The sequence below is a fragment of the Colletotrichum karsti genome (assembly GCF_011947395.1).
Source record: "Colletotrichum karsti strain CkLH20 chromosome Unknown Scaffold4, whole genome shotgun sequence".
NCBI classification, from domain to species: domain Eukaryota; kingdom Fungi; phylum Ascomycota; class Sordariomycetes; order Glomerellales; family Glomerellaceae; genus Colletotrichum; species Colletotrichum karsti.
The window spans coordinates 330,054-345,031 of NW_024065904.1; the positions used below are offsets into that span (position 1 = coordinate 330,054).

Consider the following 14,978-nt stretch of genomic DNA (forward strand, 5'->3'; position numbering starts at 1 on the left):
ACGTTCTTTGCCATCACCTCTTGAGGAGGCAAAATCTTGCATCGTGGCCATGGTCGCCTAGAAACATAATGATCTTGGAGGCTTTTCACGTTATTTCTGTATGATTGGCTACTGAGCGGCAGATATGAAAGTTGTCGTCCACGATCTTCTGCCCTTGATTGTTGTTGTTGATTCGGGTAGGTGGTGCAAGGCCGTCTGATGAAGTCAGAATACCTCAGGATAAATGATAGTCTTGCCTGGCTGCTCCGATAGCGAGGTGTTCGATGTCATGGATGCCAGGATACCTATTTCTGGGCCCTGGGCGACGCTCTCGTGAAAACGGACAATGCTCTTGTAAACAGCACTGCTGCACTGTGGGATATAGCAGTCAAGATAGATGAGCAACTCGGCGGAACAGGAAGGATTTCAGAGCAACGATGAGACATATACCAAGGCTATGAAGTTTAGCCTGACAGATCCGGACTCCTTCCCGTTCGGTGGGTATCAAGACTCGTCTATTCTTTGTTCTCTTCATCTCTTTTGAAGCCTGAATTTCATCTGTATTTCCAATACACCTAAGCTAACTCGCCCCTACCTGATGACCTGCGTGCCCTCGGCCGGCTCCAAGATCTTCCATTGGCAGCCGACGTTCTTATTCGAGTTGTTCTCCTGGAGGATCTTGATGATTTTGTCGGCGATCTCCTCAAAGTTGCTCGTGGCGAGGGCGAGGATGGTGGGGCCGGCGCCGGAGAGGCACACGCCGAGGAAGCCCGGCTGCGTGCTGGGGGACATGCTCTCGACGATCTGGCTCAGGCCGGGGATCAGGGTCTGGCGGTACGGCTGGTGGATCTTGTCCTGCATGGCGAGGTGGATGAGCTCAGGATCCGGCGGGGAGGTGCCGAGAGCGACGGGGAGGAGGGCTATTCTCTGCATGTTGAAGGTCTAGTTATGTGTCAGCCAGGAGCACCGGTGCAGCAGCAGAAGAGATTCGGGTAGGGACGTACGACGTCGGGTCGTGTGTAGTGAGGCGGCAGGACCTCGCGGGCGAGATGTGTGGGGACCTGGAAGTCGGGGATGATGGCGATGGCCTTGATCTCCTTGGCCCAGGGGAACTTGATGTGGTGGCCGATGCCGTGGGGCGGCTCCGGCGGGGTCTCGCCGGTGTCGACGCCGCCGGCCGGGGCCGGGAGGACCTCGCTGAGCGGGATCTCGATGCGCTGGACGTCCTCGGGCTTCAGGGGGCGGAGGTAGGTGCCGACGAAGCCGCCGTACAGCGAGGCGCCGACGTTGTCGGGGTGTCTCTCTGTCAGATGTCAGTGACGGCTCACATGGCAGAGTGTCAGCTACTCACCAATCATGAGACAAAAGTCGAATAACCTGTCGAGGCTGAGGTGGTCCAGGTGGCCGACCTCCTTGCCGAGCATGACGCCGGCGACGACGGCGGAACCGGAGCTGCCCAGGCCGCGGCCGAGGGGGATGGGGTTCTTGATGTGGACATGGGTCTCGACGGGGAACATGCGCTGGCCGTGGCAGCGCAGGACGTAGAGGGCGACGCGGGTGATGAGGTTCACGGAGGGGTCGAGGCTGATGTCGGCGGTGCCCTCGCCCTGGCCCTCGTAGGTGATGCGGCAGTTTAGGGGCTCGGAGGAGGTCTGGACGGAGCGGTCGATGGTGACGTGCAGCTCGAGGTAGATGGAGAGGGCGAGGCCGATGACGTCGAAGCCCGGGCCGATGTTGGCGGACGACGAGGGCGTCTTGATCACGAAAGTCTCCTTGGTCATGACGGGCAGGCGGTGTAAGTTGAGGAGGGGTGAGTGAGGAGGTGAGGAGTGAGGAGATGAGTCGACCTGGTCCCCTTCTAATTGGTGCACCTTACAAGTGCCTGGCGACAATTCGATTGAGGGAAGTGAGATATTTCGGTGAGGCAATGCCGTCTCGGTCTTTCCCGTCGCTGTATGAAATGAACGTCGAATCGCGTCTATTCTGTCGTTCGTGACTCAAAAAATTTGAGAGGCCCCGATGACGGAGGGAACGCGACGGCTGTCTCAGCGTCTCAGCGGCAGCTTTTGGCGGGGTGAAGCCCTATCGTTGAGTGCGGGGTGCTTCTGGCTGCTTTTCATTGGCCAATTCGCCCTGATTTACGGATACGGAACTCTTATCTTATCGTTCCCGTCTCGTCTGCGGCTGTCTCATCACATCACGCCATCTTTTCTCTCTGTTGCTAGAGTTTGGAATTCTCCTTACTGTTTGCCAATGACAATCGTCTCTGTCGACTTCATCTCATGCAATCGCATACTCTATGAGGAGAGATGAACAATTGGCAGGGCCCAAGCGTCCAAACTGCGAAAGGACCTCCACTCACAGCTTCTCATCAAAAATGGCAGCACCGAACTACGCTGCAGAGTCAATGAAGGAATCGAAATGCTGGCTGGGGCACTCTATGCACTTCATCTCACGATGGACGTGGATATCACAGACCACCGTCGATCTTTGAAGCCGTCCCCTCAACGCCCTCGATTCTTATCTCACACTCGTCCGAGGTCCCACGCTGTATCTCGACGATCGGCGTGAACCCGCTTCACTATCTGGACGTCACATTGATATATTCTCCCTTGAACTGACATCAAGTCAACTCGCATCTCCGCCTTTTTATATTGATGCCGCTCTCGAGCGAGCTCGTACTCGGTCGGGTTTCGACGTTAAACCCGGAGCTATTGATACGATCCCCCAGCATCTTCTCGGCTTCCCACGTCCGCTGCGCCTCGGATCGTCCAAGAAACAACCTCTTTCTGATGGCCAGCCGTCCCAAATCGCCCATCAGATCTCGTCTCCGCCGGAACCCGATGAGTTTCCGGAGGGATGCGATGGCTGATTCACCGCCTCCACGATTTCTACGTGGTCTACCGGAAACAGCGAAAAGCAAGCGGAGAGACAAACGACAAGACCTCGTGTTTCTGCCGAGCCAACCGCGAGCTCCACCGACCCATCAAACAGTGCCCGTCGGCAGGGCGGTTCGATGGAGAAGAAGGTTGTGGAAACCACGGAACTGCATACCGACGGACGCGACCGGAGCTGATCTCGCAGGTGCCACAACAACCTCTGCGGCCGACGTCCCCGAGTAGCTAGCTATTCTCAGCAGTAAGAAAAAAAAACATCACGACTTTTTTTGGAGGCTGAGGCCGCGCTAGGGCTCCCTCGCGTCGGGCTTACCGCGGAGGAGGGGGAGGAGGGAACACGGAGTTTTCTCAATCACCCGCAGAGGAAGTCGAAGAGTAAGACCCGGCGCGTCGATCACCGCGCTTGCGCGCTTGTAACGTTGCTCGACTGAGGCCAGCGTAAAGCGAGCCTGTTGCCTTCACCAGGTGTCCTTCTCGCCGTCGCGCGGAGCTAATCCATCGCCTTTTTTTGCGACGGCGTCTGATTGGTGTCATGCCCATGTTGTGGTCATGCAGCGGCATGCTTCTGGCAGCATCATTGGGGCTCGGCTTTAGGTGAGGTACGTCTGTCAACGTCCGCCACAACCGTAAGCCCACGACGCTTAGTCCTGCTTTGTTTTTTTTTATTCCCGTCCACAATATTGGGAACATTTACGCCTCATCCTTCCGAGCAGACCACTTGGAGACAACATGGAAGATTTCGAGCCTAACAAAACCCGGCGAGGTCGCATCCAACGCATGCGTTGGCGAAGAAACCGTCCCTGGGGCCCTAGGCGCAACACGAGGTATTCCGAGACCACCTGACGTTGCGTCCCGCTCCGGCTTTCTGTGGAGCAAAACAATTGTTTAAGGCGAGTAAGGTATTCATGCGGAAGCTCCGAAGAAAGTCGTTCGAGGCGGCAGAAAGGTAAAAAGCTGGGAGCATCTCTATCCGTCAACGAGAGATCGACAGACAGCCCGAAAAGAAACAAGACCCTGACTCGAAAAAGGATTCCCGTGCAGGTGATGTTGAAAATCGGTTGATGTCCCACCATCAATCAACAGCAGCCGGGGGAGGCTGGCAAATGGGGCATCAGAAAGTCGCATCGAACCAACGGACGGGCAGCCCACTTTGGCAACTAACCTCGACTGATCTTAGCCGGTGTTGATGGATGCTAAAAACAGACGGGATGACAGCCATCCGCCGCAGCTTGGGCAGTTTGAATACGAGGAATATCCGTAGAAGCACGCAGAGAGAGAGAAAATCCTCGGCTTACTGCTCCTATCTTGCGGGTCCCCCTCTCTAGTCTTTCCCCACAAACCAACAACAAAAACATCCCAGATCTGTGATCGGCGCTTTTCCTCACCTTTACCTCACCTTAGCCCGCCGCTGCCAGCGTAGCATCGCACCTTCAATACGAAGTGACGGAACCCTGGGGAAGCTTAGGCTCCTAAGCTACTTGCCCCCTCCGGCAGTCGTCCCATACGATGTGACATGCGGCATGGAGTCCCGCCAAGCCTTCGGTAGCAAGGGTCTTGTGCCGCTTCCATGTCACGACATGACGCTATTGCGGCCGGAGAGACCACAACGTCATGGTTCGCCCTCTTGGGATTCGTCTCTCCGCCTCGGGCTCGGTCTGGTGATGGAGCTGGATCCGTGAGGTAGCTTCTGCAGTTATGGGGCTGTGGAAGCGAGGGAGGGGGAGGAGGAGGAGGCTGATGGATGGATCTCGCAGTCTTCGAGATTCTATAAAGACGGACGAGTATTTCCATCATTCGACTGTTTTGTTCCTCATCCTCATCAAGTTTCTTCTCCAGCCTCCTCAACTACCAATCTCATCTTCACAAACCCAGCTCTCGAGCCTCATCCACACAACTCCACCTCCAAAAACCAACCCACCTACAACAGCCAAAATGCAGTTCTCCAACCTCCTCACCGTCCTCTCCTCCGTCGCCGCCGCCGCGGCCGTCTCCGTCTCCTTCGACACCGGCTACGACGACGGCTCCCGCTCCCTGACCGCCGTCTCCTGCTCCGACGGCGCCAACGGCCTCATCACCAAGTACGGCTGGCAAAACCAGGGCCAGGTCGCCAGATTCCCCTACATCGGCGGCGCCGACGCCATCGCCGGCTGGAACTCCCCCAACGTGAGTCTACTTGCCCTCCTCCTCCCTCTTCACGATCCCCTTCTAACAACAAGAACGCAGTGCGGCACCTGCTGGCAGCTCACCTACAACGGCAAGAGCATCAACGTCCTCGCCGTCGACCACGCCGGCTCCGGCTTCAACCTCGCCCTCGGCGCCATGAACGACCTCACCAACGGCCAGGCCAACCAGCTCGGCCGCATCGACGCCCAGGCCACCCAGGTCGCTCTCAGCGCCTGCGGTCTGTAAGCGACGACGACCTCGGGGTTTTTTACTTTTACGACATTAAAGCGTTAATTGGCATAATGAGTGTGGTAATCGAGGGGGAAACTCGACATTTGCATGGATTCGGCGCTCTTCAATCATTTGGCATAAGCATATCACGATACATTCCTTAGGACATAATAAAACATAATGAGACATGGCAATGTTGCCTCGTATATCTTTTGTCCTGCTTGCTGGTGACAAACGCCTCTTCCACTCGATCCAACTTAGTTGCATCAAAGCGACCACCTCGCGGGCAGTAGTCTCTACGGCTGAACCTGTTTTAACGTCTCGTAGAACGGCGTTCCAAGCCCAGTGACCGGATCCCAGCCTGACGTTGCTTCGAAGCCGGCCTCGGGGATGATGGGCGCCGGATCCCCCGTGTAGCTTTTACCAACACAGCCCCGATTCCGTCCGAGGCGAATGCTTCTCGTTTGTCAGCTCCTCTGAGATCAAAGTCGGTTTAAGAAGGGCCGCATACTCAACTAAACCTTTGGATCCCTCTCCGTATAGCCACGGATTGAGGAATCCGAGGTACGGCTTTCCGTCGAGCGCTCTTTCGTTGTTCAGGAGGGCTATAATGGCTGCAAATATAGGCGCTGCAGCACTGAGGGAAAGGCCGTCAGCACTTCACCACACAAAAATTACATCTCTGCTGTGATAACTTACTTCGTCCCGACGCCATCTTCGCGGTTTTCTAAATTATGGATGTACGGGAGATTCTTTCCGCCCTGTGCCGACACGTCCGGCACGGCCCGGCCCTCCGGGTTGAAGTAATCCCTCCCTCTGTCGCCGTTTCCTTTCAACCACTTCTCGACCTCCCTGTCTTGGTACTTGGGCCTCGGAAAATAGTCAGAGAAGCCGCCGCTGGAGGTGAACATGAAGCCGTCAACGTCCTCGTCGGCAGCTTCTTCCGGGTGCGTTTTGGTCGTTGCCGCCACGGCAGTTACCCACGGACAGGTCCTTCACAGCCGTCAGCGAGCCAACACGAGAAGAAGAAAAGGACACAGAGTTGGAAGTGCTTGCCCGAGCCATTGAGGCAGGTATTTTGTCTTCTGGCTGCCGTCGTTCGCTTGGCATGACATCCCGACCCCAAAACTGTTTTGCAGGTCTTCGTTAGTGACACACGTGAGGAGCGGGATTGTGTAGGGCGTGACTGACTTGCCGGATGCTGTGATTACGGAGACACCGCGCGTCCCGAGTTGCCCAAACATTCGACATACTTTCTGCGCGTAAGGCTTCGGGATGAGCTGCTCGTTCTCGCCGTACGCGATGGTGACCACCCTTGGCAGCTCCTCGTCGGGGAGCGAGAGGAGGTGCTGTGCGAATTCGAACCAGGGCTCGATCACATCCTGTACGTCGGTCAGTAGACGTGATGTCAATCCCAGCACAATGCACCGACATCATAGAGTCCATAGATAGTATCCGGTGCGCTGCGACTGAGGTCAGTAATCAACGAGGGTCTAGTTCCGGCGGGCGAGGGGGTCTTACTCTAGATCAGGAACCTTTGGTCCGTTGCCGCCCACGGAGTAGAATCTGATGGGGATGTGAGGGGCAAGACCGGCGACGAGCTGGACGTCGAGATTTGCTATGATTCCTTCATCGTCTCCCCGCATGTCTCCCCCGTTGATTATGGCTGCTGAAAAAGTTTTGAGTCTGAGCGGCCGGACGTAGCTGAGCATGTATGTCCATAGGCTCCTCAGTCCCGGCTTTTGACCCATGAAGCCCGCCACGCCGATGAATAACCCCGGCGCTGGCTCATCGGTGCTGTTCACGCCGTACAACTCTTTGACACGATGTGGGATCATGAGCTGGCTTTTGTTATCGGGCCTGGTAGTCGCATCGTCGCCGTATTTCTCCTTCCACGAGCTGCTGTCGGGCCCGAGCATCTGTGAGACGAAGTGTTCCTCGGGAAGAATATGGTCGTTGGTCTCTGGTTTCAAGGGGTGGATACACTGAATCATTGCAATGTGAGATACCAACTTCTCAGGGACGGTGTAGGAGTCTATGCTTGGAATGATGACGTCTCCGGGCAGCATGGAGAAGGACATGTCGGTGTCGAATAAGTTCTGCGCCGCGGAGTATTTCATGGGGACGCGAATCCAGTCGTAGCCCGTCGTCATCTCGCCCGTGGGCACACCGTTCATGTCGAGCCACTGCGCGACGGTCTCGAAGGAGGCATTGCTTGGCTTGGTGAGAGAAAGGGCCTCCTCTCGGGTGAGGTATTTGCCATAGCGCGGACTACCTGGCGTCGAGACATCGTAGAGGGTTCGTTCGAGGAGGTCTGGATCTTCGGGATGAAGAGTGAGGGCGATGATGGCTCTGTGGTCCGTCCCTGGTGAAGGCGTCGAGGTGGGCTTCTCCTCAGTTACGGTGTTAGTGGTTGTTGTACCCAACACTGCAGAGACAATCGACAGGAAAAGCAAGAAGCGCATTTTCACCGAGGGAAGAGACAGAGGAGGTGGTGTCGCCCGACATGAGAGGAAGTATAAGTGCGTTTGGTGAAGAAGTTGTACTTATCCAAGCTGCCATGCTCCTGTTCCACTAGTTCGGGACGATTTGTGCCACCCATCTTGTAAGAATCCCGCAACACAGAAGGACAGGTTAACGAGAGATACGCAGCAACCCGCCTTTGACATCTAATCAGAGCATGGGATCCTGCATATGAGGTTCTTCGAAGCGACTATCAACCGTCGAGACTCGGGTATAGTGACCATTTATCTAATCATCATTGGAACGTAGCTCGGGTGTGATATGCGGGAGGCAATATTCGACCTTGGCGGTACAACCGTATTGCAGCGTGTGGGACTATCACGCATGCAGGCTCCGTCTCCAATTACATTCCTGGTCACAATGTGCACTCGGAACTCCTAGCCTGAGATTGACAGCTTTTACTTGGAACGGAAGATTGTGGCCTCTTCCGCAATCTCCAGGTTCCATGCTAGGCCGGAGTGGGTCAAGGACCGAGTGTGAACCGGGTCCGAAGTGGATCCCGGAGCCGGGCGCCTGGAATGTCGGTGAAGAAACTCGGCATAATCTTGGTTCGAAACGAGTCCGAGCCCACATTTCATGCGGCGACTCGCGAGGGCTCGTGAATCCAAGAATGCCAATGGATGAGGGGCATCGGTGCCGTGGAGGCCTCTCCTCTTCGGGGCCTCCCTGGAGGTCAGGACTGGACGAGAGCTGCCGAGTCCTTCGTAGCGACCCCTATTCTGGTTTAGCCAGCACTTGCTGGCTAACGCAGCCTTGGGAATATTATCTTGATTCTTTCAGGGATGTTCCACTGGCAGAATTCATGTCTGAGAACCAAAGAGGAGAGATGTGATGGAAAGGTTGCCGATGTCTCAGGCATCATCCAGTCCAAAGACTGAGAACGAAGAGAGAAGCCTTCCTCTTAGGTGACGCCTCAGCAAGACGCCCACCCCTTGAAATGCAGAACAGCTTCATCAAATAAACTCCTAGTGGCATGAAGAATGGCTCTTGCCTGCAATGCAATGAAAAATAAGATGCACGTGAATGGAGGGGCAGAAATACGTACCCCTCACTTTTCTGCAGGCTGAGTGGGAGAGTGAGGTAAGATGCCTTCTTTTTTAGGAGGGGTACCTGGACCTAACCCCGCCTTGCAGGAAATTTTTCGAATTTCCCCCCCTTCCAGGCCTTCCAGGCGCCTTCAATTCGTTATCTTATCAGCTGGGGCGGGGCCAATCTCGAAATTTTCACGGCTGGTCCCCTAAAATTTTGTGTGGCAGTCGATTTTTTTTTCTCTGGTCGCGGTGTCATAGGCGGCTCGGGCATCAACAAAAACAACTGGCCGACACCCCGTCCGGTTTTTTTTTCTGGATAAAATTCGTCGCGTCGGGACCTCTTCCCTTTTCTTTCCTTGTCACCCCCTCCTTTCTTCTTCTTTCTTCTTGTCTTCCTTTTCTTTGCGCCGTTAAGTCGTGAGGACGAGACGACGAGAACATCAACAACTTCAAGATGGATAAAGGAAACTTGGTCCAGCTGCTCCAAGCGAGCCAGATTCGTAAGTTCCAATTCTTCTCCCCCCAGTTGTTGCCGGCCCTGTGCCACCCCGGTACCGAAACCCAGTCGAGCCAGCCTCTTCAATTTTTTCCGCGCCGTGGTCTTTTCGCTTCACGTCGTGTCTCTCGCCTATTTAAAATTTGCGTTTTCTTTTTTTCGCCAGAGAAAGACATTAAAACTCAAAAACTCGAACTTCTCGCTGACTTGCGCTCTCATCTCTACAGCCGACACCGAAAAGGTCAAGGCGGTCACGGCCGAGCTGCAGAAGAACTACTACTCCAAGCCCGAGTCCCTCCTCCTCTTGATTGAGGTCACCATCTCCCACGAGGATGCCTCCATCCGCCAGCTCGCCTCCGTGCAGGCTCTGCGCTTGACGCCTCGTCACTGGTCCGACCTGTCTGCCGACCAGAAGTCTCTTGCCAAGAAGCACCTCACCGAGAGCATTTTGAACGACCAGTCTCCCTCCTCCCGCCACTCCAAGTCGCGTCTCCTCGCTGCCGCCGTCGGCCTCGATCTCGAGGATGGCGAGGGTCAGGACTTCCTGCGCGAGCTGCTCGCTCTGAACACCTCCGACAACGTCGCCCACCGCGAGGTCGGCTCCTACATTCTCTTCGCTCTGCTCGAGAATGACCCTATCCCCTTCCACGAGCACGTCGGCCAGGTCCTGAGCTTGCTCCAGAAGACCGTCAACGACCCTGCCAGCGCCGATGTTCGCCTCAACGCTGCCAAGGCCGCTGGTGCCATTCTGGTTCTCGTTGACGTCGACGACGATGCCGAGAGCCTGAAGATCCTCCAGTCCATGGTCCAGCCCATGGTTGAGATCCTTAAGAGCGCCATTCAGAACGGTGCCGATGACCAGTACAACGACCTCTTCGAAGTTTTCCAGTCTTTCATGAGCTACGACTCGGCATTCCTGGCAACCTACCTGAAGGACATTATCCACTTCATGCTCGATCTTGCCGTCAACACCGAGGTCGAGGATGATGCTCGTTCCCAGGCTCTGGCTTTCCTCGGCCAGTGTGCCAGGTACCGCCGTATGAAGATCCAGGGCATGAAGGACATGGGAGCTCTCCTCATGGTCAAGAGCATGCAGATTGTTGCCGAGATCGACAACGATGCCGATGACGACGACAGCTCCCCCGCCAGAACCGCACTCAGCCTGATTGACCAGCTGGCCAGCGACTTGCCTCCCAAGCAGGTCATTGTTCCCCTGCTCGAGCAGTTCCCCAGCTTCGCCACGAACGCCAACGCCGGTCTCCGCAAGTCTGCCATCCTCTCTCTGGGCACCGCTGCCGAGGGTGCTCCCGACTTCGTCGCCACCCAGCTTCAGTCTGTGATGCCCCTCGTCCTGCAGCTCCTGAACGACCAGGACATCTCCGTTCGCCACGCCGCTCTCGTTGGTCTCATCCACTTGGCTGACGAGATGGCCGATGAGCTCGCTCCCCAACACGAGACTCTTATCAGCGCCCTCCTCACCAACCTCGAGGCCGCCGCTGGTTCCTCTGACAAGCAGAGCATCAGCATCATCCGTGCTGCCTGCGGTGCTCTGGACTCTCTCATCGGCGAGGGTCTTGACGAGCAGTTGATCAAGAACTACGGCCCCAAGCTCATTGCTCCCATGGGCAAGCTGCTCGGCCACGACGACTTCAGCGTCAAGTCCGCTGCCGCTGGCGCCATTGGTGCCATCGCTTCAGCTCTTGGTGGCGACGAGTTCAAGCCCTACTTCAAGGAGGTCATGGGCGCTCTTGGCCAGTACGTCAACATCAGCGGCAGTGAGGAGGCTCTTGCTCTCCGCTCTTCCGTTTGCGACTCCATGGGCCGCATCGCCGACGCCGTTGGCGCCCAAGAGTTCCAGCCCTACGTCATGGATCTCATGAAGGCCAGCGAGGAGGCTCTTGGCCTCGACAACGCCCGTCTCAAGGAGACCAGCTTCATCCTTTGGGCTTCCCTGTCCAAGGTCTACGGCAACGAGTTCGCTCACTTCCTCCCCGGTGTCTTCAAGGGTCTGTTCGACTGCCTCGAGCTCGACGAGGAAGAGATTTCTGTTCCTGGAGTGAAGCCCGAGGATCTCCCTGAGGGTCTGATCATGGCTGGAGGCAAGAAGCTGAAGATCAAGGCCCAGGAGGAGGACGACATGGAGGATGACGACGATGAGTGGGACGACATGGACGAGTTCTCTGGTGTCACTGCCCTGGCTCTCGAGCAAGAGATTGCTCTTGAGGTCCTCGGCGACGTCATCACCCACTCTTGCGGCCCCGACGCTATCAAGGAATACCTCGACCAGGCTGTTGAGCGCATCGCCGCTCTCTCCGAGCACCCTTACGATGGCGCTCGCAAGGCTTCCATCTCCACGCTCTGGCGCCTGTACGCTCGCGTCTGGCAGCTTTTCGAGGAGCAGACCGGCTCCAAGTGGGAGGCCGGTATTCCTCTCAAGCAGCAGCCCGATGCTGTTCTCATCGGCCTCGGCCAGATGGTTGTCAAGGCCACCCTCGCCACTTGGGCTGAAGACCCCGAACGGTATGTTTTTATCGATTTACATTTCTTCTTTCCCCGCCCTCAAAGGATGAGTAACACACGTTATACCCAGCTCACTCAGACGCACAATGTGCGGGTGCTGAGAACACGTTTGATCACGTCTGATCTATTGGGCAATCTCACAAAATTCATGGCAGATCTTTTTGTGATCGGATTCGCTAACATGTCTATAGTGGTGTCATCACCGAGATCAACCGCAACATTGCGGCCACCCTCAAGACCTGCGGCCCTGCCATCCTCACCCACGAGGACCTCCTCAAGGAGAGCTTCACCGTCCTCGGCTGCCTCATCACTCGCTCCCACCCCTGCCAGCAGGACCTTGGCGACGAGGAGGAGCAGGATGGCGAGGGATCTTCCGAGTTTGACTGGCTCGTTATCGACACCGCCATGGACGTCATCCTCGGCCTTGCTACTGCCCTCGGCGGCGACTTCGCCGAGATGTGGAAGGTCTTCGAGAAGCCCATTCTCAAGTTCGCCAGCTCCCAGGAGGGTCAAGAACGCTCGACCTCCGTCGGTGTCATTGCCGAGGTCATCAAGTACATGGGCAACGCCGTCACCCCCTTCACCGAGGGTCTCCTGCCCGTCCTGGCTCACCGCCTGAGCGACGAGGACCCCCTCGCCAAGTCCAACGCTGCCTACGCCATCGGCCAGCTCATCTTCAACTCTACCCAGACCGACAAGACCATCCCTCAATACCCCGCCATCCTGCAGAAGCTTGAGCCTCTGCTGAACATCCACGAGTCCCGCATGGTTGACAACGTCTCTGGCTGCATTTCCCGCATGATGATGGTCAACCCCAACCCCGAGTTTGTCGAGCGTGTCCTCCCCGCCGTTGTCGACGTCCTGCCTCTCAAGGAGGACTACGAGGAGAACGCTCCTATCTACCAGGCCCTCTTCAAGCTGTACGACCAGCAGAACCCCACTGTTCGGCAGCTTACCCCCAAGATCCTTCCCGTCCTTCAGTCCGTTCTCAGCCCTCCTGAGGACCAGCTGGATGACGAGACTAGGCAATTGGTGCAGAAGCTCGTCCAGGCGCTTCAGTAGACGTGTTTGATGGATTGATGGTGGTGCCCCCGAAAAATGGAAGGGCCGTTAATGAGTGATGAGTGGACGAGACCCCATTTCTTGATGTCTGTAGATAGAGGTTCATAGACTGCCAGGATGTATTCCCTGGATGATTCCCCGTGCTCTATCAAAAAGTTTCTTACTTGTTTACACAAACACTTGAACATATTGGCTTGTCGTGATAAGTACGTCTGGTGATTAAATGACTAAATGGTCGACCGGCCTAGATCTGGAACACACGAATTCTAGCAACTGCTTCGTCAATTATGTACACATAAATACTCTTAAAGACGCGCCCTCTCCCCCTCGCTCAACCTCTCCGCCCCTGCCCCGACCCTCAAAAGCGTCTCCTCCGCGAGCTCAGTCGAACTCCCCACGCCGGCAAGCCTCCACTGCGCCGGCGACTGAATCTCAAAGAACACCGAAGAATACACTTTGAAAGCCCTCACCGGCTTCCCACTCGTAACCACCTTGCCCAATAACTTCCACCCCGACGGCACGGCCCCCAACGGCGCCAGAAGCCCGTCAATGTAGGGGTTGTAATCAACCGTCATGGTATGTCTCTCCGAGTTGACAAAGTGCTTCGCCTGGAACGCCCTGAACGCCCGGATATCCTTCATCATGCCCTCCTCGTCCGGCAACCTCACCGTGCCCCCGAGCACCGCCGCGGCATACCGCGCCTGCGCCTCGATGATGGGCGCCGCCGGGCCGGCCACCTCCACCTGTCCCATCACGAACAGGTTCTTGGACCGCGGCGGGACGAGCGACTTGTACAAGTCCACGTGCGGCGCGGGGGCCTCCTCGCTCGCGATCGCGCCGGGGGGCAGGTACGGGTGGTCCGCGTGGTGGTAGCCGGTGCAGAGGACGACGGCGTCGGCGTCGACCGCGGTCCCGTCGTCGAGGAGGACGCCGGTCTCGGTGAAGGAGGCGACGTTGGAGCGGTGGAGGCCGAAGACGCCCGTCTGCAGCTTCTCGGTGAAGTCGCTTCGCACGGTGGGGTTCTGCTCCATGATGTGGTGCGACGGTTGCAGCACCTCCGGCTGCTTCCCCATGGCGTGGTCCAGGATCTTGTTGTATGCGAACGCTTGCACGCTGAAGGGGAGCCACGTCGCGCTGGATCGGCCTGGTTTCGCGGTGTCAGAATCCCGGAACACGTCCACGGGAATCTCAAAGACTTACTGTTCCATGCCTCCACCGGTTTGCCCAAGAGGAACCTGGGCAGCACCCAAGCACCACGCTTGTTGACGACCTTGAGCTCCTTGGCGAGAGGCCCGATCTCACAAGCCAGGTCGACAGCCGTGGACCCGAGCCCGACGATAACGACCTTCTTCCCTTCGAACCGCGTCGGCGTGCGGTAGTAGTGGCTATGAAGCACCTCGCCCTTGAACCGATCCTTCCCTTCGAGGTCGGGAATCCTGGGTTTGCTGCTCAACCCGCTGCCGCAAATCAGCGCATCGAAAACCAAAGCCTCCTCGCCGCCGCCGTCCTCCACATCGCCGCTGCGGACGCGGACTTCCCAGCCGCCCTCCTTGGTCGGCGCGCACCCCACCACAGTCGTGCGGAACCGAACGTGCTTCTCCAGGTCAAAGTGCTTCGCGTACTCCTTAATGTACCGCAAGTGCAGCTCGTGGGAGTAGTAAATCGGGTACCGCGCCGGGTCGATGGGGAAATCGCTGAAGCCCGTCGTGTCGCGGCACGAGTTCAGGATGACGCCGTTGTAGATTGAAGAGTGCGTGTCGGGTCCCGGGTTCGGCTCGTAGAGCCACTGTCCGCCGACGGCGCCTCCGCGCTCGAAGCACTGCACCGAGAAGCCCGCGGCGAGACATTCCTTGATGGCCACGAGGCCGCTGGGGCCTGGAACGCCGAGTCAGAAGACAGCTCGTGTAGTGCTAGTGAAGAATTTACCTGCGCCGACGATGGCGACACGTTTACTCGGTGACGACATGTTTCGATGTGGATTGACAACGAGGCAGCAGCATCAGGATTCGCAGGAAGCAACGAGAACAGAAAAAAATCCGATAGTGGGCGCTTGGGTTTATTGTATGGTTACTAACT

General features: G+C 56.8%; 5 protein-coding genes across 5 annotated transcripts; 2 read left to right on the top strand and 3 right to left on the bottom strand.

Annotated features, from left to right (window-relative positions):
• Positions 1-570: 570 nt before the first annotated feature.
• CkaCkLH20_01641 (homoserine kinase) lies at positions 571-1,760 on the bottom strand (the record flags this gene model as incomplete). The annotated part of the gene is made up of 3 exons (XM_038884360.1): positions 571-921; positions 984-1,282; positions 1,331-1,760. 3 exons carry the CDS (start codon positions 1,758-1,760, stop codon positions 571-573), a joined length of 1,080 nt encoding a protein of 359 aa, XP_038750060.1.
• Positions 1,761-4,808: 3,048 nt separating this feature from the next.
• On the top strand, positions 4,809-5,285 carry CkaCkLH20_01642 (cerato-platanin; the record flags this gene model as incomplete). The annotated part of the gene is made up of 2 exons (XM_038884361.1): positions 4,809-5,039; positions 5,100-5,285. 2 exons carry the CDS (start codon positions 4,809-4,811, stop codon positions 5,283-5,285), a joined length of 417 nt encoding a protein of 138 aa, XP_038750061.1.
• Positions 5,286-5,566: 281 nt separating this feature from the next.
• CkaCkLH20_01643 (uncharacterized protein) lies at positions 5,567-7,735 on the bottom strand (the record flags this gene model as incomplete). The annotated part of the gene is made up of 6 exons (XM_038884362.1): positions 5,567-5,726; positions 5,782-5,907; positions 5,970-6,263; positions 6,462-6,652; positions 6,703-6,733; positions 6,792-7,735. 6 exons carry the CDS (start codon positions 7,733-7,735, stop codon positions 5,567-5,569), a joined length of 1,746 nt encoding a protein of 581 aa, XP_038750062.1.
• Positions 7,736-9,278: 1,543 nt separating this feature from the next.
• On the top strand, positions 9,279-12,902 carry CkaCkLH20_01644 (karyopherin kap123; the record flags this gene model as incomplete). Its single annotated transcript, XM_038884363.1, has 3 exons — positions 9,279-9,324; positions 9,548-11,840; positions 12,032-12,902. 3 exons carry the CDS (start codon positions 9,279-9,281, stop codon positions 12,900-12,902), a joined length of 3,210 nt encoding a protein of 1,069 aa, XP_038750063.1.
• Positions 12,903-13,207: 305 nt separating this feature from the next.
• On the bottom strand, positions 13,208-14,868 carry CkaCkLH20_01645 (uncharacterized protein; the record flags this gene model as incomplete). Its single annotated transcript, XM_038884364.1, has 3 exons — positions 13,208-14,046; positions 14,103-14,777; positions 14,829-14,868. 3 exons carry the CDS (start codon positions 14,866-14,868, stop codon positions 13,208-13,210), a joined length of 1,554 nt encoding a protein of 517 aa, XP_038750064.1.
• Between the last annotated feature and the right edge of the window lie 110 nt (positions 14,869-14,978).